Source organism: Taudactylus pleione, unplaced genomic scaffold (genome assembly GCF_031769625.1).
Source record: "Taudactylus pleione unplaced genomic scaffold, aTauple2 ptg000610l, whole genome shotgun sequence".
Taxonomy (NCBI): domain Eukaryota; kingdom Metazoa; phylum Chordata; class Amphibia; order Anura; family Myobatrachidae; genus Taudactylus; species Taudactylus pleione.
In genome coordinates, this window is record NW_028285012.1 from 3,992,786 (window position 1) to 4,015,347 (window position 22,562).

The 22,562-nt window shown below is 43.5% G+C and overlaps 1 protein-coding gene across 1 annotated transcript in view; it reads left to right on the top strand.

Moving 5' to 3' along the window:
- The window catches only part of LOC148480568 (sickle tail protein homolog), a 476,900-nt gene that overhangs the window by 185,119 nt on the left and 269,219 nt on the right, over positions 1-22,562 (top strand). Inside the window, exon 2 of the mRNA XM_088454201.1 lies at positions 8,219-8,499. Coding sequence (XP_088310327.1) covers positions 8,219-8,499 — 281 coding nt within the window. The remainder of the gene's footprint in view (positions 1-8,218; positions 8,500-22,562) is intronic.

The window sequence follows — 22,562 nt, forward strand, 5'->3', positions numbered from 1 at the left end:
TTTATTTGTGTTGACCATCACATGTTGATCTTTTATTCCCGTCAACCTTTTGTACCTGTTGACCTATTGTCCCTGTCTACCTATTGTTTGTCAACCTTTTTACTGTTGACTTTTCATCCAGAACCCATTTTATGTAGCCTTTACTTTTATAAGAATACCCACATTTCAAAATATTTACTCTTTTCAGGCCATGTTGCTCACATCGTACTGGGAGGGTGTTATTGTGACTTATTGAGAGCTGTTGGGACTGTGAGGGGAGTAATGTGGTTTTGGGATGGGGGTAGATTGTGGCAATAAGGGGGGTATTGGAGCATGAATTAGCAAAGTTTGTTGAGTTAGGAGGTATGAAGTGAACGAAAGATGGAGAGATTGTAGGCTACAAAACAGCATAGTAATTGTGTGTTTATTACACATGGTTCTATTGTTTAATCACACTATCATTTTAAGCAATGATGGAGTTTACCTAGGTTCTGTTCCGTAGGGCTGTAGCGTGTGTACCACACAGCGAATTGCGTCAGCCAACTGGCTGTGTACCTTCCTTAACGTCTCTATCACCTCCGCGGAAACTGTTTACCTCATCTTAATCTATTGGAAATTCCAGTTTGTGCACTGTTTTAAAGGGGAACAGACTGATTCGGGGGTTGTAATTCTTCGCTAAAGGGACCCAATACTTCAAGCATCCGGTAAATGATTACCTGGGCTAGACATTGCTTATTTCCAACACTCATTTCAAATGGGTTGGGTATGGGATCCCCGCAGTCGGGATGCCGCTGGTAAGAATACCGTCACCCTTCGGTAAATAAGGTAAGACTAAGCCTTACCCCTACCCCTCCCTCCCCGATGCCCAACCCTAAAATCCCCCTTAGTGCCTACAGGGGCGCCGAGAGGGGGGGGGAGCGGGTACAGATTACCGGGGCCCGGGCTTCCTGAGGGGCCCGGCGCCGCTCCCCCTCCCTCACAGCAGCCCAGCACACAGCGTGTGCTGAGCTGCAGTGGAGACTGCTCATGGCTGCTGAGCAGCAGCCACAGCAGTTTCCTATGCCTGTGGGGGGGAGCGATCACACTGATCGCGCCCACCCTGGCTTTGAGCAGAGCTGAGGGGGCCTAGAGTGCCCCCCTCCCCAGCGCGCAGCACCACAAAGCGGCGCTGCAAATTTTTTTATTTTTTTGGGGGGGAAGGGGGCGTGGCCATGCCTCCCGCGATTAGGCCACGCCCCCTATTACCCTCAGCAGGCCTGAGTGCCTAACCCTAACCTCCCTCTTGCCGGTGCCTAACCCTAACCCTCTCTCCTTAGTGCCTAACCCTATCCTCCTCCCTTAGTGCCTATCCCTAACCTCCCCCTCACCAGTGCCTAACCCTCTCTCCTTAGTGCCTAACCCTAACCTCACTCTCGCCGGTACCTAACCCTAACCCTCCCCCTAATCCCTGATACTTACCTTCGGGATGCCGGCGGTCGGGATTCCGGCGTCTGTATTTTGACCGTCTGCATCCCGCACGCCGGGATGCTGACTACATCCCATTTCAAACTACCATTTGTTTGCCTAAGGAGGAATTAATTTGAGGACTAGAATTCATACTATAGTTCCGCCATATTTGAGCTGCCAAATGCCAAGTTACTGGTTGTGCTCCACAACTGCCGTTTTTGCATTTTTATTTGTTAATATTGTGTTTTATTTTTTTATGGTCACATTAAATATCTTATTATCTTTTATACATTCCATCCATTCATTGGTTCATTATTTACCTGAATCATTTACGTTCATATGACTAACTGCAGGGCTGCAACTAGGGGGGGGCTAGAGGTGCACATGCACCGGGTGCCAGAATGCAGGGGGTGAAAAAGGGATGACTCACGGTGGCTTGGGGGCTGGAGAGTCAGAAAACGGCCATCCAAAAATGGCCGCCGCAAAGGAGGAGACATGCTAGAGATCCTTACTGGACCTCTAGTGTCTGTTAGGCCAGCGCAAGTGCCGGGAGAAGATGCTGAAAGCTGCATCTTCTCCAGTGAAGCACCCCTGGCAGCGACCATAAAAACCCCTGGCAATGAGCATGAAAGCCCCTGGCAATGAGCATGAAACCCCCTGGCAACAAACATGAAACCCCTGACATCAAACAGGTAATTTTAAAGTAATTAAAAGCCTTACTGTGGGGCATACAGTGGTGTCGGGCAAATATGTAAGTGGCACTTGGTAATAGGCATTACAGTGTATGGCATAATGTGGAATAATGTAAGTCACTATACCAGGGACTAGTGCACTGCCTTATGGAGGTGCAAGGACAAAATCCAGGTACGGGAAGGGGGGGGGGGCACAAAATTGCTACCTTGCACCGGGTGACAGATATCCTAGTTTCGGCCCTGCTAACTGTAAGGTTCATTGAGAGCGCTGTATCTGTTGCTTCATGTTTCTATGTTTTGTTGGCACTGCGTCTCCCCTATTAACAGCTGCTATTTGGGTCTAGACCTCACCTGGTAGCTCCTGATTTTAGATATAGACTTGCTTATATTTTCCTGTATCAGTGATGCTCGACCTTATTCTGACTCTATGGACAGCTGCACTTCTGTTGCAAATTGTGTAATTCTGCACCATTACAAATTTACATATAATCCTGAGTAGATCAACAAGTGTGAAATACACAGTACAACTTCTCTTACTCTGCACATTCCGTGTGATCATATGAACATTTTTTGTTTAATCTGTTTAATCTGACTTCTACAAATTAAGAGATGCCTCCCAAATAGTGGATTTTGAGCATAGTTATGAAAGTGTTTGGCAAGTTTTATGGAGATTTGGGGGGGATTTTTATAAACGGCCTTTTCTGCCTTTCATAAAATGGCTGCTTTAAATTCCACTGCAATAATCGCAGAAAATCTCCAATTTTGATCAGTGCCTTAGCAGGGCTCTGTGCTGACCTGTGTTGACCCCGCCTCCTCAACATATGACATCATGCTGTCACGCCAAAGGGGCGGGGCCAGAATCACCAGGAAGTAGAGCTCTGCACCGAGCATCCTGAGGCTCTACAGGCTACAAAGTACATGCTTTGGAGCAAAGTGCCACCATATTTAAAAACTCTTTATTACATGGAATGCAGCTCTGCTCTAAAGACAGGGCAGAGTTGACCTTCACCACCTCTGAGGTGGCAGCTTCATGCATGGAGGAGCCCGGAGAGGAGATTCAAATTACCACTTTGGAGGAGGGGTGGGCTCTTTATATATTAGGCCCTACCCCCGTTGCAGCAAAACCCCGCCCCCTCCGTACGGAGCCACGAGTTCCAATATTATCTCCCCTTCCTTGCCCATACATTAGGAAGTGCGGTGGAATGTGGGAGATCCATTTATACTACCGGGGGTGCAGGGGACTATCCAATAAACAGCAATTCTCCCACACTCTCCTGGAGAGTAGGTAAGTATGACCCAGATTTACACTTAAGAAACATTTACATTTATTAAATAAATAAAAAAGTTGCAACATTTTTCAAAATTAATAAAATCTTTTAGTGCTGTAATACTTGTTAAATAGGCTTCCCTATGCAAAGGGGATACTACTGCCTGAGGATTACAGTATTATCAGCCAAAACATACATCTGCCATTAATAGTGCTTTTCGCTCTTTGATACAGTGGTGCTGGAAAGTTTGTGAACCCTTCAGAATTTTCTATATTTCTGCAGAAGTTTGGCCTAAAACTACCTCAGATTTTCACACAAGTCCTAAAAGTAGATAAAGAACCAAATCAAACAAATGAGACTAAAAAATAGACGTGCTCATTTTTTTCATTGAGGAAAATGATCCAATATCACATATCTGTGAGTGGCAAAAGTATGTGAACTTTTCCTTTCAGTATCTGGTATGACCCCCTTGTGCAGCAATAATGGCTTCTAAACGTAATTGTTAATTAGTCCTGAACATCGGCTTGGAGGAATTTTATCCCATTCCTCTGTACAAAACAGCTTCAACTCTGTTATGTTGGTGGGTTTCCTCCCATGAACTGCTCGCTTCAGGTCTTTCCACAACATTTCAATTGAATTAAGGTCAGGACTTTGACTTGGCCCTTCCAAAACTTTACATTTATTCTTCTTTAACCATTCTTTGGTCGAATGACTTGTGTGCTTTGGGCCGTTGTCTTGCTGCATGACCCACGTTCTCTTGAGATGCAGCTCATGGACAGATCTCCTGACATTTTCCTTTAGAATAATCTCGTATAATTCAGAATTCATTGTCCCATCAATAATGACAAATCATCTTGGGCCAGATGCAGCAAAACAGGCCTAAACCATGGTACCACCACCACTGTGTTTCAGAGATGGTATGAGGTTTGTATGCTGGAATGCAGTGTTCTCCTTTCTCCAAACATAACTCTTCTCATTTAAACCAAAAAGCCCTATTTTGGACTCATCTGTCCACCAAACATTGCTCCAATAGTCTTCTGGCTTGTCCAGGTGATCTTTAGCAAACTGCATACGGGGGGCAATGTTCTTTTTGGAGAGCCACGACTTTCTTCTTGCATTCTTGCCATGCACACCATTGTTGTTCAGTGTCCTCCTGATAGTGGACTCATGAACATTAACATTTGCTAATGTGAAAAAAGCCTTCAGTTGCTTAGAGGTTACCTTGGATTCCTTTGTGACCTTGCAAGCTATTAGATGACTTGCTCTTGGCGTGATCTTTGTTGGTTGACCACTCCTGGGGAGGGAAATAATGGTCTGGAATTTCCTCTATTTGCACACAATCTGTCTGACTGTTGGTTGGTGGAGCCAATGAACATCAACAGCTCTTCTTTTGAGGTCCTCAGAAATCTTCTTTGTTCGTGGCATGATCCACTTCCACAAACATGTGTTGTGAACATCAGACTTTGATAGATCCCTGTTCTTTTAAAAAGACAGGTTGTCCACTCACACTTGATTGTCATCAGCGGCATCACTTACTATGGTGACACCAGGTGCAGCTTGCACTACAGGACTCATTGTGCGCACCGAAGGCCCCCATATGTGTGCAAATCCCATTCTCGGCACAGCCACACACAATGGGCTTGCCTTACCCAGAACTCTGGCAGCTGCTGGGGACAGCCCACAGCCTCTCCCCTGCCTCTCTCTGTTCGGTGATACCATCCGACGGGGTGACACCAAAATAGCAGAGCAGCTATCTGCTATTTTGGTGTCACCCCCTCGGATGGTGTCACCCAGTGCGGCCCGCACACCTCCTAGTGAAGCAAGTGATTGTCATCTCATAAATGGAAAATACCTGACTCTAATTTCACATTCAAATATCTGCCAATCCTAAAGGTTCACATACTATTGACACTCAGAGATATGTGATATTGGATCATTTTCCTAAAATGAAAAAAAAAAAATGAGCATGTCTAATTTTTTAGTCTCATTTGTTTGATTTGGTTCTCTTTATCTACTTTTAGGACTTGTTTAAAAATCTGAGGTAGGGTTCACAAACTTTCCAGCATCACTGTATATCATCCCGATAAGCCCCTTTTAGTGATATATTACTCAGTGTTATTAAACTATGGTAACTTAGCATAATATATTTTTACTGTTTTTTTTTTTTTACTGTTGTCACAAAGGAGAGTGTGGAGATTCACACTGTTATGTACGTAGTAGTATTTTTTCATATTAAATGAAGTTCATGTATCAAACTTGTTTTATGAAGATTTCCATCATCTACTAACTATAAACATTGCCCTCTGGCTGGTTGGTTAAGGCATCCATTTATTATATGGAGATTAGTACTTTCTTAGGGCTTCTCTCTATCTACCAGGGTTATCTCTGGCTATCCCCAGTTGTACAAACTATTTGCCAGATTTCTGTGTCAAAAGCTTCCCCCATGCGGAAGCCTATTTAAGAAATGTGACTGTGCATGTACCCCCGCAATCCCTTTATCTAAGGGTGGCAATAGCAGGGGTAGACCACAGATAAAATGCTTTGTTTACTATTTTTTTTTATCTGTTTATTATTTTTTTATTTTGTTGCAAATTACAAAGAAAAAAGGTTCTTGAATTGTACAAGTAAAAGAGTAAGACAAGTTAGGCACAAAAGGGATGCCAGACAAATTAATCACATGTACCTGAGTACAATATACAGTAGATATGAGACATAAATCAAAAATAGCAAAATATTGCACAAAAAGCAAAGAACCTTGTAATAGACAAATTGTGTCCTACATTAAATAAAAAAATAACCAAACTAAAGAAAGAGAGAAAGAAAGAAATGTTCTGGGATATGCAATAATACATAGCAGAAGGAGAAATATGACATATTGATCTGTTGTAGATGTAGATAAAGCTTCTTATGTAAAAAAAAACAACATTTTGTCGTCTCAAACATTTTGAAGAGCTGGGATTGAGTATCGTAATCTAGTTGCTTTGTTTACTTAAATAAAGCATTTTTTTTTCTAAAGAAAACTACAGATTGTTTAATGATTTTTCCCCATCTTTAAATAATTGTTTTTCGTTAATCAAAAGTTGAATGGGAGCTCCAAGCCGAGATTGCAGTGCACTGCTAATGTGTGACCCGACAAGGCAGGCTAATGTATGCGCAAAAGCATCAAGTACTGACTGGTATAGTGTCACTGCAGAAGAAACTGGTTTCCTGCGCTGTAATAAGCGGAATATCGCCGCATATTAGCAAATAGACCTTTACATTTGTTCCTCCTTTGTGAAATCTTAAACCACCAAAGCCAGATACAGTACCAGGTACTGTAACTCCCCAATATTTATGTTGTCCTTGTATCTCTTTTTTTTCTCCACTCCTACCTCACAGTGCTAATAACTCAGATTCAGTATTGAAGTCTTAGTGGGGAAATATAATAGCCTGCGACTTCCAGGCATCAATTAGTTCCCGGTGAGTCTGACCAATGTTTTAAAGGGACAATCATTTGAAAAGCAAAACAAGGTTGATTTTGCTTTTTGAATGATTGAACTTGGAGGGATTATCATGGATTACCATGGATAATGTTATAGCTGTAAGACATTAATAGGCCTATTTATTGCTGGGGCAGCTGAGCAAATTTGTGTTTGGGCTGCCCAGCTTGTGCACGTGTAGTGGAACTGAAGGAAACTTTAGAGCTTTTAACTTTGTTGCAACACACTGGCCGGCGGTTCGATTCCCGTCAGCGGCAGCCCGACAGAAGCAGAGTGCGACGCAGCGGAAGCCCGACAGCGCTGGAAATCCCGATCGTGGATAGGTAAGTATCCACTAACCTAACCCTCCTTAGGGGTACCTAACCCTAACTTCCCCCCCAAGTGCCTAACCCTAATCCCCCCTCTAAGTGCCTAACCCTAACCACCTCCTTCCCCGCTGCCTAAACATAAGTCCCCCGGGGGGGTGCCTAACCCTAAGTCCCCCCGGGGGTGCCTAACCCTCCCTCCCCCTAGCCTAACCCTACCCCTCCCGGGGGGGGTGCCTAACCCTAAGTCCCCCCCGGGAGCCCTAAACCTAACCCTCCCCCCGCGGCTGTCCGCTCACGGCGCCCGGCATCACTACGATCTATATCTAGACGCCCGGCATTTCACCCATGCCGGGATAAGACAGTCGGGAAGCCGGCTACCGGTATTTAGGCAGTCAGCTTCCTGATTGCCTCCCGGTACAGCGGTGCTACATAGGACTCTCCCTCCTCCACACCATTACATTAGTTTGTATCCCACCATTTGCCGCGTTCAGCAAGGTCTTTAAGTTACAATCATCAGAGACCTTTGCTGATGGGTTTCTGAGGAAATCAGCTGAAATGTACAGTTCCTGATTGGTCGGTATTCTAGTCCAATCCGGAGAGAGCTTTCATTTGTCCATTAGTTGGATCTTCTCCTCTGTCATTTAAAGAAGCTCCCCAGCAATTCAGCAGCCTGCATGGAGGTCACGATAAAGTTTATGAATGGGGTCATCTGGGGAGTTGTAAGATTTAATTTTTCAAAAGAAGCCTAAATAACATGGTTAATAATGTTGGCAAGACTTTATAACCCATCACCTACAAATGTTTGGCTGTATAAAAATAATGTGTAAATGTAAATAAATCCTCATAAAACTGTTCTAGGAGACTGCAAATTGCTCAACCAGAATGCAGAACCTCCTGAGCTGCACAAGCTGCATGCTGGTCCTTGTGATATATTCTTAACAGTCGATAGCATTGTTCTCACTGTGATGTATATGTAACAGTTATTTCCATTTTATGTTACCTGATGCAGTGTAATATCTTACTCTCTATATTATTATATTTTTCAGGTCAGACAAAAAATAATATGTATGGCGGCTCATTAGATGATGCCGAATACAACAAGTCAAAAGAGAATTTGTCTAATGGAAACAGTCATATCCCATCCAAGGCCGGACGGAACATCCCCCGAAGACACACAGTAGGCGGGCCCCGCAGTTCTAAAGAGATACTGGGAATGCAGACTTCAGATATGGACAGGAAGAGGGAAGCCTTTTTGGAACATCTCAAATACAAATACCCTCATCATGCAACTGCAATAATGGGTCACCAGGAACGTTTGAGAGACCAGGTATGTAAAAGCGTATAATATATATAATGCTAATGCTAATTGGTTAAGGCAGTGTTTCCCAACTCCAGTCCTCAGGGACCCCTAACAGTGCATGTCTTAAAGTTCTCTTCAGTACTACAAATGCAATAATCAGCTCCAACCGGTGGATCTGTAAAATGTGTCAGCAAGTACTGAACACACCTGTGCATCAACTAGAAGATCTGGAAAACATGCACCGTTAAGGTAGGGTTGCTATATTTCAAGAATAAAAAATCGATACATTGATATGCAATAATACATCACTGTAAATCGCTTTAAGTAAAGAAAAAAATAACAAGAAACAATATAGGAGAAGGTGGATTATTGCAATAAGTACTTACTGACAGGTGCCCGGTGGTGTAATATTCACAGTGCATGATATTGGATCTGGTGTGCTCAGAAGTATACAGCTTTGCCCTGTCGACCGGTGTACACGTCTAGCTGTGGAGGATACAGCCGGTGGGGATGTATCTCACCAAAAGTCTGTGTCAGGTGTTGCTTTGCTTTGTACTTAATGTGAAGGTCAAGCAGGATGATTTTAGGATTTCCATTTCGGCCCAATTCTCCTTGTGTAAGGGTGGTGGGCAGCGAGTTTGCAGCAAGGAGGGCGCTGGTATGCTGGCTACTGTATTTCCATTGGTGCTGCAGTATGCCCAGTGTGGTCCACTAGGGGGAGGTAGAGAGACAGCCGGTGCAGCGTGTCTTTGGGAGAATGCAGGGTACTTCCGGGTTCAGGCTGCTGTGGGCTCTTGACTGGTGGATGTGTGGTGGGGGGAGGGCATCCCTGGACACTGTGACTGTGTAAGAGCATCCCTCAGTGACAGCGGCCGCCCTACCCATAAACCTGGGATATTTGGATGTCCCAAAGACTGTCTTCGGGATGCTGGGGCACGTACCCCCCAATTCCTGTATGATCCAGGGAAAACCAGGACGTATAGCAACCCTATGTTAGGGGTCCCTGAGAACTGGAGCTGGGAAACAATGGGTTAAGGTCATACTCACTGGGTATTTATATCTTCTTGCTTTGTATGTGCAGTAAATATTGATGACTAATACATTGAATGCTGATAGTAGTCTGTGTAGATGGGCTATATGTTCTAGTCAAGTTTTAGAAGGTTTATAACTATAGAGACTAAGGGCTAAATGTAATAGGATGAGAGTTTAGAATATGTGAGAGTTTAGCGGTGAACTCTCACACTTTTTAAACTCGACCAATGTAATAGAGTCAGAGAACATGCAAACTCGCATGTTTTCAGACTCAAAAGCTCTCACGATTTAAACTCTCATCCAGATGTTTTCCCATAAAACTTGACCAATGTGAGACTTTACAGGTAAACTCTCACATTTTCTAAACCAGGGATGGGGAACCTCAGGCCCGGGGGCCATATAAGGCCCGTGGAATCATTTGGTCTGGCCCTCTGAGCTTTTTTCTGCTAGCCTCATCTGGGTAGCATGGTGTCTACAATGGCACTGTGCAGCCAGAATCTATGCAGCAGTGCCACCTGGAGCGTCCATAGGACGCTTCAGACGGTCACACCGCTGCCCTTACAGCTCCCCGGAGCATCCTTGGAATGCTCCAGGCATTGCTGTAATCACGGGCGATTGTGACCCACCCTGTGTGACATCATACGGAGAGGGGGCATGGCCTGCAACGGGCCCGCAAATAATGTTATATATATATAAATAGCCCTCGGCAGAAAAAAGGTTCCCCACCCCTGTTCTAAATGCTCACCCTATTACATTTGGCCCTCTATGTCAGCTTGAGCCACCTGTATAGTATGATGGTAATCTTATAGAGAGGCTAAGAAGGTGGCTGAGGAATTTGGTAAGCTTCCTAAAGAGATGAGTGCTTAGTGAGCATTTGATGGTTTGGAGGCTAGGGGGAAAGTCGTGATGTGTGAACGCAGGCATTGCACAGAATGGGTGCAGCCGGTACAAGGTCATTAATCCGGAGTGGGAGCAGGTAATGAGTGTGGATGAGAAGACGCAGTTCTTGGGCAGAATTAATGGATTGAGGCCAGGGAAGATGTATGTTGGTGCAGTATTTTTCTTTGGTTTTGTTTGTTAGCAGAAGTATTTTATATTTGATTTAGTAAAATACAGGCGAGCACTGTAGGCACTGACAGAGCGGAGCAGCAGAGGAAGAATGTTTTGCAAGGAAGAGGGAAGGGGAAGACCAATTAGGAGGCTATTTCAATAGTCAGCATCTTGTATGAGATACATGTGTATTGTGGATATGTTTAATAGATGTCAGTAATAGGATTTGATTACAGACTAGATATACAGTGGAGAGCAAAAGATAGTTCTGGGGGAAGTTTGACACTTAGGACGGGATGTACTTACACTAAAATGAGATGCTTGATACATCCTGCCCTTAAGAAGTGAGCTTTCAGGCTAGGGTTTATTGTCGTGTTGTGCACAGTTATAGAGATATTAGGAAGGCAGCTTCTGTTGACTGGTGGGAATAGTATTAACTGAGTTATTGAATGAGAGCTTGAGGTGGTGAGAGGACATCCAAAAATGAAATGGCAGAGGGATGGGGCTACACAGCTGGTGGGAGATCTGACGATGATAGATAGATTTGGATGTCATGAGCATAGACATGGTACTGAAATCCAAAGGAGCTTCTTAGTCGAGGAGAATTAGAAGTGAGTAATGGCCATTAGACTTCTCAGGGATCAAATCATTGACCACCTTATTCAGCGAAGCTCTGTGGAGTATTGGGAATAATAGCCTGACCGAGGAAGGTCCATTAGGTCGTGTGAGGATGTAGGCAAGACTCTCATGAAGCTTGAAGGAGCATTGGAGCTGTGAGATGGGATGGTAATCTGTGAGAGAGTTTGTGTCAGAATTTGTATTTATCAGAATTGGAGTAAATACTGCATACTTGAATAATGATGGAATAATACCAGTGGTGAGGGAGAGAGATTACACATTTTAGTGAAGGCTGGCATGAGCACCAGATACAGCAAACAACTGATTTATGAGGCAACAGAGTGAAGTGGACAGGTAGTAAGGGGGCAGGAGAGGAGAGGAGATACTTCCTTTTCATTGTGGGATCAAATGAAGATAAGGTACCACATGGTGCAGGAGAGAGAGAATCATGCAGGTGTTGTACACTTCATAAATTACTTGGGAGAACAATTGGAGGCCCGTATTGTCTTTCTAACCATTGGAGAATCTCCATCTATCATCTGGCTGCTGCTAAACTTTACAAAACTTAACTAGTTTAGTTCCTATATATATACTTTTATAATCCGCTGTTAATATGGTTCTATTTTGTATTGAACAAATAAAGAAATGTGAAGCTATGAGACTGATATACTTTTATGAATGTAGAATAATTGCATTATTTATTTTAAGCATATTTTTGCCATTCCTTATCATGTAAATCTGATATGCACTATTTAGTGACTAATCAGTTTTGCGGCAGAAAGTTCGAAAACCCAAAACATTTATTTAAATGAGATATACCCTACCCTCTACCCTCTTGTGCTTCTCCTTACTCTACCTTCATCTACTTCTTACTCTCTACCAGGGCACCTAACACTTGGTTGCTTTGCATTGTTGCTTATCTGGGTGTTATGGTCGCAAATGTAGCAATGTATATTATCCATGTCCTGTTATGTATTGTACTGTACTGTAAATCAATCTATTTGTTTATGTACTTTGTAAGGCGCTGCGGAACACTTGTGGCGCCATATAAATAAACTATAATATAATAATAATAATATAACCACTTGGAATATTAGTTGTACTGAATGAATTTTCAGGTGTAAAACATGGAGGTAAGACCCACTGTCGGGCATCTGTCAGTCCTCCGATCTCTCACATTTCAGAGGAATGCAAGACAGAGAGGCACTGCCCTTCTTCCCAAAACAGTATTACGCATGTCTATTTTCTGTGGCATATTACATGTAGGGACGGATTGTTAACTTTTGAAAAATATCTGCTGGTTACATAGCCCCCTTCTCCCAGGTCAAGTAAGCATTTAGGTGCCACCCCCCTCTGCCAGAACCTCCATTATTTGCAATAAAGTGATGGAACCGCAACATTGAAGTCAGGGAGAAGATGCCACTGTTAAAGTGGTGGGATGGATAAGGGGTATATTTTTTCAACGGCGGGTTTACAGAAGTGGAGATGTTGCCCATAACAACCAATCAGATTCTAGCTATTATCTTCTAATAAGTGCTAGATAAATGATTGCTTGCTATGGTCAACACCTCCAACTTCTATAAACCCACACTGTAATAAATATACCCCTAGGTGTATTATTAACATCGGATGTCCTGGAGTAAACCTTACTGAAGGGCTTCTGTGGATGGCACATTCCAATTAGGAGAAAATGTACCCAATAGTGGGCAATACATTTAAATATAAACAGTGATGTTACTTACATATCACTTATATATCTTGTAGGACAACACACAGTCTGGTGCAGCTACAGAAATAGATCTAATACTCATTAATTTATGTTAAAGGAAACATTTTCATTATTGCAGCCAAATGCAGTTTTTACTTACAGTTATTGAATGACTCTGTTATAATCCTTTGGATCTATTGTTGTGGGGAATGCAGAACCAGAGAAGGCTAGAAAGCCCCAGCAAGAGTCAGAAGGATGTAACTGAATTTGCCTGCAATGCCGTCTAGGCACTGCCATTGGCAGGTTGTCAGACCTGTGGCAATGTGTTGTCCATAGGTGAGCAGGAGCCATACATCTTCCACTCTGTCTTCTACCGGATTTTGTGTGCACCATCTAGCCAGACCGACTCCCAGTAATGAGGTCACCTGAAGACCTAAACAAGCGGGATGTAGTTAAGTTGCGGCTGCCTGTCACATTCCCGACGGCAGAATGCCAGCTAGGGATTTATGACAGGCATCGAGATACCGACGCCTATCATAATCCCAACTCCGGAATCCAGAACGATGCTGGCCTGAACAAGGTAAGTCCGGGGCGCCCATCATTCTTAGCAGTTGGGGGTGGGGGAGGGTTAGGTTAGGGGGCTCCCAGGGGAACTTAGGGTCAGGCACTCCCCTGGGAGGGTTAGGCTAGGGGAAGGGAGATTTATGGTATTCACCCCAGGGTGGAGGTTAGGGTTAGGCACTAGGGGGTTAGGCACCCGTAAGGGAGGGTTAGGGTCAGGGGGGGGAGAGGGGAGGGTTAGCTTTACTTACCTCCGCTGTCGGCATTTCATCCTTTCGGGCGCACGTTGTCGGGATTTGAAATCCCGTTCCAAACAAGCACCTCAGTTGCTTGTTGTATGCACCTCTTGATCCATGTTCAGTTTTATCTTAATTCCTCAATATGGGGACACATTTTATGTTACTGTTAGTTTCTGGAAAGATTATCCTTACACACAATAGATTGATGGATTGTTTCAGTAATCATGAGGTCAAACCAAAAATGAAAGCAAAAACACAGCCTTTTACAAACTTCTTATAATCATAAATGGTTTTCGCTAATCATCAACTCTAGAATGTAATTCAAGGTAAACGTAACAGTTCCTCCTTCATATATTGGTTGACAAATTATTTTGAAATGTCCAGTTTATCTAGATGTACCAACAATAGCCCTTTTATTTGTATACGTTTCATAGGTTTGATGTATCTTTTTGGCATGTCACAAAGCCTTATAATCAGCCTAATTTATTGCTCTTGATTATATAATGTTAGATCTTGTTACACATGAGAGAATAATGGGGAATTGGTACATGATCCTAATCCTACACACCTCAGCTCGCTATAGCTGGATTTACTGCATTCAACATTGTGTAACTTGATAGCATACACTATTACACAATATGTACTGTAATAGAAATGTTTATTCGATCATTTCACAAGGCTTTGAATCAGAGATACAGTATATTAGTTATCATTAAAACTATTATTTTGTGTAAGTATCACATCCCTATTCTGCAGTGCTGTAGAATCAGGCAACTGTTCATTCATATCAGTCCTTTCACTAGTGGAACTTAAATCTAACTTCCCCTATCACAGACACACAGCAGACACAGCAGGAACAGTTTAGTGCAGTGGTTCTTAAACTCAGTTCTCAAGGCACTCTAACTGCCAGATTTTAAGGATAGCCATGTTTAAGCACAGGCAACTTAATTAGTACTACAGTCAGTTTGGTTATACCATTTGTGCACAAGAATGGATAATAGCCTTAAAACCTGGACTGTTAGGGCGCCTTGAGGACAGAGTTTGGGAATCAGTTTAGTCAGAAGACGATTAGCTTTGAGGCATGCATTTGGACTGTGAAAGGAAATCAGAGCGAGCGCACCCCACAAACATGAGGTGAAAATACACGTAGATAACACGTGGATTAAGGCACACATAGGCCTGGGGCTGCAAATGATCAAGGGCCTATTGTGAGAAGCAAGGGAGCTGTGATCAGTGCTGTGTGGGTGTGGCCAGTGCCATGTGGGCGTGTACACCACCTACACTATCAGCCCCAATGTCTACCTAAGGGGTCCATTTAGTAAAATATGTGTTAGCCACTTCATATTTATCAGCTTTTCTTGCATATTTTACTTCTCTCTATTTATATGGAAACTCCTGCTGGTTCAGACCATGCGATACAGGCATGTCCCAGCGAGGGGAAAACTGGGCTGCTGTGACTCTTTTTTTGCTGTCTTTTGCAACAGCGAAAGCCTGCGGCATAAGTCCATGCTTGCCAACATTCTGGCTGCCCCCTCCAGGAGGGAGCAGTCAGGTCGGCATAGCAGAGGGGCGGGCTGGCATAGAGGGGCACGGGCAGACATATTACTCGGCATTCGTAGGTGGAGCGGGGGCGTAGCCAAGTGATGCTGAGATTTCCGGCATTGTGAAGCAGGGTTTCTATTGTAACTGCGGGGGGGGGGGTCCAGAGGGATCAGCGGCCGAATCGGGAGGGTAGGCAAGTAAGTATAAGTCGGGTCCCAGCGCATGCGCAGAGCGAGTCCTGACAGAGAAAGCATGAAAGAAATGTCTCTTCCCTGTTTTTCTCCAATGACAGGAGACACAACGCCGTTTTTGAGAAGCATCACTTTTCTCAGCTATATAAATATCGCTTGTGCGCAGCCCCCATTGAATCCTATGGTGGCTATACAAACAAATGTTTGTAAAGAGTAACGATATTTCTCGATATTTTAGGCTTTCTCCAGCTAAAAGTGTTGGAGAAAAGCCTTACTAAATAGACCCTAAGGGGCCTATTCATCAACACTAAAATAACGTTTTTAAGGACATTTTCCTTAAATAACATTATTTTGGTATTCATGAACAGACTTAGCACAGGAGATATCACAGATATCTCCTTGCTAAGTTCCCCTGCGTTAATTTCCACACTCCCCATACATTAGTACATTAGTATGGGGATGTGGAAATTGTGGTATTCATCAAATTCCGAAAATTATGAATTTTTCGGAATTTGATGCAGTTACTATTCGCCACTGTGAGGTGGCGAATAGCAGAATCGACTTACCTGTATCCACGTGTGCAGGTCCCCCGACGAGTCCCTCCGGCGCTCTGCTCCGTCCTCAGGCTCCGGAGGCTGGTCGGACATGTGTGCTCCCCAGCAGAGCACAAGAAAGTTTAGAAAAATAATTTTTTTTTTTTTTTTTTCTAATCTGTCATGTGGTCTGCTTGGAAACCACATGACAGACCAGCAGGACGGAGCCGGAGGCTGCTACGCGGACAGGTAAGTCGGGGGGGGGGGGGAGGGAGGTGAGCGGAGGGGGTCGGGGGGGTACACAAACTTAACGCATCTGTAGGCAGTGTTGCGCATGCGCTGGTTTTACAGATGTAACAGCGCATGCGCAGCACTGTTTCCAGATGCTATAAGGTAGTGTAGGCAGGGAAAAGTATCTATTTACCGAAAAGCTGTCATCGCAAAAATGACAGCTTTTCGGAATAGATACTTATGGAGAGGTGGAATGATGAATTCCACCTATAATTAGGTAGAACTCCATGCGAATTCTAAACCTAATTATCTCCCATCGAATTTTTAGGTTTAATGAATAGGCCCCTATATACCTAAAAATATAAAGTCGCATCATTTGTGAGGAAAAGAGCAATGCAGTTTTAATATTTATGATTTATCGGCGGCCATGTAGCCTGCAGTGTGGCGGAGCATCATTATACCGCCATCTTGAGGGCCCTTTTTCTAAGTGGAGACCTGGTTCTGTAGTCCCAGCTACTCCTTTTTTTTTTATCTGGCCCTGCCTGGTCGAATCCATCTCAAGACAGTAATGCCAAACACTATGCCACCGTTCCAGCCTAATGTGCTTCATTTTTCACTCATATGTTTTGCTAGTTTAAATCTTTACCTTAGAATTCTTATTTTCCAATAACTCAGATGACTGATGCACCTACATTAACAGGAATGAGCAGTTTTACATCAGACAGACATAACTCCCAACAGATTTATTTTATTATTATTTTTTTGTATGCAGGGAAATCCTGTTTTCTTCTTCAACATTTTGGGAATTATTTAAAAAAATAATGTAAAATACAAGTTGCAGTACATATAAAAGAGCTACTAATAACATTTACACATACTGTAGGTAACATTTTGCTTATATATTTCTGAATGTTATTATGGGATGTAGTACATGTGTCTACATTCATATGTTGACAGTTATGATGTCAACATTGCCTTTGAACATATCCGCGTGTGCCGGATTTTGACATGTTGAAAGCCGATATTCTGCACGTGCCGACATGTTCATGTGAAATGCTGACGTTCTGCACTAAACTGATTAAGGATTAGACTACAAGGGGGAGGACTAGGGTTAGACTACGGGAGGGGAGGTTAGGGTTAGACTACGTGAGGGGATGTTAGGGGTAGACTACGGGAGGGGATTGTTAGGGTTAGACTACAGTAGGGGAGGTTAGTATTAGAATACGGGAGGGGAGGTTAGGATTACACTATGGGAGGGGAGGTTAGGGGTAGACTACAGAATGTGAGGGTAGGGATAGGCTTAGACTACGGGAGGGTTAGACTACTGAATGGGTGGGTTAGGGTTAGACTACGGGAGTAGAGGTTAGGGTTGGGCTACAGGAGGGGAGGTTAGGGTTAGACTATGGGAGGGGAGCTTCGGGTTAGACTATGGGAAGGGAGGTTAGGATTAGACTACTGGATTGGTGTGTTAAACTACTGGATGGGTGGGATAGGGTTGGACCACGGAATGCGTGGGTTAGACTACGGAAGAGGAGGTTAGGGTTAGGCTGTGGAGGGAGAGTAAGGCACTAAGGGGAGAGTTAGCGATACCCACTGCCGGAAGCGCAGCTGGATCAACCAGAAGACCGCTGACTGCTGGACCTGGGAGAAATTGCTGGACCTGCCTACCAGGGAAGTAATCTCTAGACAACCAGTGACATTCTATCGACTTTCTAATCACATTATGACCATGTCAACATTCTCATGTCGACATTATGATGAATGTTGACAATATATACAACATACATTATTAGTAGTTTTTTTTATAGTTGACAACTTGTATTGAGTATTTGATGCACCGTTAGGACACCATGAGCAAAATTTGGGACTTAATAATATTGGTGTTAAGGAAAATTAAACATATTTATGTAGAGAAAAAAAACAAAACAAGAACGTTAATACGTGAATAAGACCAAGGAAGTCCCACCTAATAAAATGTCAGTTGAGAACGAGAGAAAAAGAGAGAGGGAGAGGGAGAGATTAGCTAGTTAGCAGGACCCTTGCAAAATGTTGTTGGATATGGCTATAGGTATAAAAGGAGCGATTATACCTGTGGGGCAGTACACGTACAGAGCTCTAAGATGTTTACATCTAGTAACATAGAACCTGCCCTATTAGATTCCACGTGTGATCCCCTTCTATTTATAACACAGCTGGAATCCTTTCCCTCTGACACTGGAGCAGGAAGTCTCGCTGAAATCCTGCTACAGCTCCTCATGACCCCCAGGATAGACACTCTCACAGGCTGCATTGTATATCAAGCTCCAATAGAGAGGACATGACCGCATGGAGCTTTTTTTTTCACTCATAGTTAAGAATATACATTTATTGTTGCTCACTTGTGGCGTTTTATAAAAGTATATAATGTTACAAGTACACATAGAACTTATAAACCTGTATAAACCTACATAGCAGCCATAGGGGAGAATTAAATTTGCCGCGATAAAACGTAAACTTTTTGTGCGTTAACTTATCGAACCTATCGCCCGTTAATTTCGCTTGTCGCCTGTATGCGCACTCCCCGTTTTTCGCACAATTCAATTTGAAAAGTTGTCTTTGAGCATTTGCACGATGATTGTTGCAGGTTTTACCCGCAAAAATGTTATAGAAATGGGGGGTACGGCGCTCTAGGTTATCTGTCAGTGTCCTTAGCAGCTCCACATACAGAGGTATCCCTGCCTTTGTTTAGACAAAATGATATGAATAAATATAACGTGGTGCGCTCTGGGGCACATAAACTTATCTTATGATTTAACTATGTGCGGTACATACAGTCCCATATGGGATGTAGTTAGAATACCGACGCACGGGAAGCCGTCTGATGGAATCCCAGCATCAAAATCCCGACTTAGTACTAAAGATAGGCGTCTAAATAATGACGCCTATCTTTAGCCCGACGACAGGGGGAGGTTAGGGTTAGGCACCACCCCGGGAGTTTCAGGGTTAGGCACCCCTAAGCAGGGCCGCAACTAGGGGGGGGGGGCTGAGGGGTCATGTGCATCGGGCGCCATCCTCCAGCGGCACCGGCCACACACTTTTCTGTGACGGAGGTCTGCAGATAGAGACCTCCGGCAGTGGTGCGCGCCGGACATTGAAAATCGGCGGAAGATCCCGCCCTCCCTCCTGGTGTCGGAAGTTAGGGTAAGCGCTTAGAGGGGGGGGGAGTGTGGGCGGAGAGGGAGTGAGAGGGGCGGCAGTGCTGCACTGGGCGCACTGCCGTCTAGCTACGGCGCTGCCCTAAGGGAGGGTTAGGGTTGGGGAGGGAGAAGGATAGGGTTAGTATACTTACCTGCTCCATCGGGATTCTGGTATTTCGGGCTTCCGGTGTCAGCTTTTCATCCGGCGGCTGAACAACCGCTGGGATTTCATACCCAATCGTCCCATATATATCAGTTTGTTCTGGGATTTATATGAACACCCTACCTACAGATATTTGAGGACATTTAAGGACTAATTTTCTACTATAGCCAATTTCTGAACTTTATGGGGATATTTTTTGGATATATATGGAACTGTAACACCTTTACACACTGATAAAATAATTGGGACTGTTGTTGAATTCAGTGCACTGGAAGAAAAAATTATTTGCACCAAGTGACGTACATAGTTTTGTATGTGCTTTTTAATTTTATTTTTCTTTAAACAACATTTTGGCTACATCAATACTAGCTACAATAAAAAAAAAATAAAGCAAGTGCTGTAGATAGTATCATTTTATTTTTAACAAGAGAAATTAAATAAACATCAGACTGTCCAAAGGAAAGTAAAAAAATAAAAAAACATTAAAAAAAAAAAAAAATTGGCCACAGGGCATTGCATAGAGAAAAACCTGCTAGGGCAGAAAAGCGGAGCTCTCAACTAAACGCCAAGCTGCCAGCAATGCATAGTGGCACTGTTATACAGATATCTACATTGTCAGACAGGGAGGGGCAGATAACGAGAGCCTTTTGTTCTGTTAAAGACCAATGGCCATTTACAAAACCCATCCAACCTCTTTGCTGGTAAAATGCACACACACACAGCCAGCTAGTGAGGTGGTGACAGCTCTGATAGTAATACATCACTAGAAGAATAGTGCTAATACTTTTTTTTTTTTTATGAATTGGCCACTAGATCTGAGAAGTAACTTTTTGAATGCTGACTGCCAGGTGGGGTTCTTGTAGCCTTGGAGATGCTATGATGTCATGACTGAGAGAGCGTGTCAAGGCAGCAGAATCAACATGTTGCAGCGTTAAAAAAGTCCCATAAGCTGCGAGCAGTTTTCAAGCAAGCACAGGAGAGAGACAGAGAGATGGGAACCAGTATTTACCTGACAGCGTCAAAGGACTAGAAGTGTCTATACATGGTTTTAATCTGGATTGCACCTCGGATGCCTCAGTAGCTTCCCTGGGCATCTCGTCCCTTGCAGCCAGGTAAATACAAAGCATGCTTTGGAAAACATTTTTTTTTTTTTGAAATGAGTAAAACCAATTAAGTGGGCTCTTATCAGGCAGACATGCAAACTCTTCTTTGCTGAGCATAATAAAAGTGTTGAATTTGCTGCTGGTAATGTGGATGATCTTAGGAAAGCAATGTATTCTTAATGCAGGCATGGTGATACTGAGCTGTTTCGTTTTTCTCTGCAAATTCAATAAAGCCATGTCCTCCTATTTGAGGTGTGTAATGGCTGTGATATGTCTGTCGCAGTCATGTTTAGACAAGCTGGTGATTGTAGATTAGTAACTGTTAAAATAGAAGTGAACCTGATTGCATACAGCGTGAGCTCTTAAGGGGAAAAAATATGCTAATTTATTTTATTTTGCTGTTTGCAATGCCCGCCTTTAGTTTGTGAAAAGTTGGAGCACTGCTGAAAATATAGGTTGTTGAAACATGTGAAACAGTTTTGTGGCCTTTGACACTGGATTTATATTTACAATATGGGTCATGGATACTGCCTTTGTTACAGCAAGACGTGACGACAGTAGTATGCTCGGTGCTTTTTAATGCTAAAAAGTATATATCTTGCATAAAGATTTTTGTTGAAAGAAGCGCGAGGCGCTTTGTTTTTAAGTTTAGGCTGGGTGATGCATTGTGATCTCACAATAATGAGCAGGATATGAACAATTGAACAATACAGAAATGATAGCCTCAGGTACTGTCTTTAGAGGAATTGTGAATAACACAATTTTTTTTTTTTTTTTGAGAAATTAAAGGGCGGCTCCAGCTAAAATATAGCTTTTAGCCATGGCTTGAAACGAGTAGAACAATGGGAACTACCATTTCAGTTACTAGGTCGTTCATAAATTCCAAAATTTAATTAGATAATGTTTCAGCGCTACAGGGTCTTTCCTGAAATTGCAGTTTAACTTAGATATTTACTTTGGTCATTGGGTTGTTTCCAAACGGTGCCCTGTAGGTTTGTAGTTTGTATGTTCTCCCTATGTTTGCGTGAGTGTTCTCTGGGTTCTTCAGTTTCCTTCTACACTCCAAAAACATACTGGTAGGTTACGTGTCCGCTGACCCCAAAAATGAACCCTAGTGTGTATCTGTGTATAAAATGTTCCCCGTCATCTCCCTGTCCACAAACGGCTGCATACTGTCACTCGCCCGATGTCTGCAGCGGCACTGTGCCTGACGACGGTTCCTGCACCTGCAGGGTACAACCCATCGGGGATTGCGTACATCTCTGAATTAGGCCCATAGATTTATAGCTCCACTGGGGAGTTGATGTAAAAGATTGGCTAAGTATTCTCTGTAAAGCACCGTTTAATATATAAGTGCTACAGCATATAAATACCTGTTAATAAATAATTAAGTGAAAGGGTCATTTTGTTGTCACTGTTAAGAGATTTGATCTGTATATTATGACACAATGGGGGAGATTCAATCCAGCGCGATGCTGAATAGCCCCAGGAAGGAGTTCCCGGAGCTTGGTAATTCAGCACGCTGCCACTGTTAAGGCCGACTAAAGTGCTGTTTTTCAGTTTAGTGCGGCAGCAACAGCCTCGCGGCCGGCACATTAGTTGGAGAATGCCAGTTACCGCGACTAAACACCCAGCTTAAGGCACATTAACCAGCATTCTCAGACTTATGTGGATCTAGTCGGACTAAACAGCTCGCTGAATTGAATAGCTCTGGGAACTCCTTCCCATGGGCTATTCAGCATCACACTCAGAGCAGGCCCTAGGCATAGGCAAACTAAGCAAATGCCTAGGGCATTTGAAATGACCAGGGGAATCCAACCCTCTTAGTGCCAGAGGAGGTTTAGGGTAGGCATGCTGGGGCACCTGCTGCCCACTGGGCAGAGACTCTGATAGCTGCTAATGCCACTGCGAAGCGTCCATGATTGGAGCTCAGCTGACAGCTC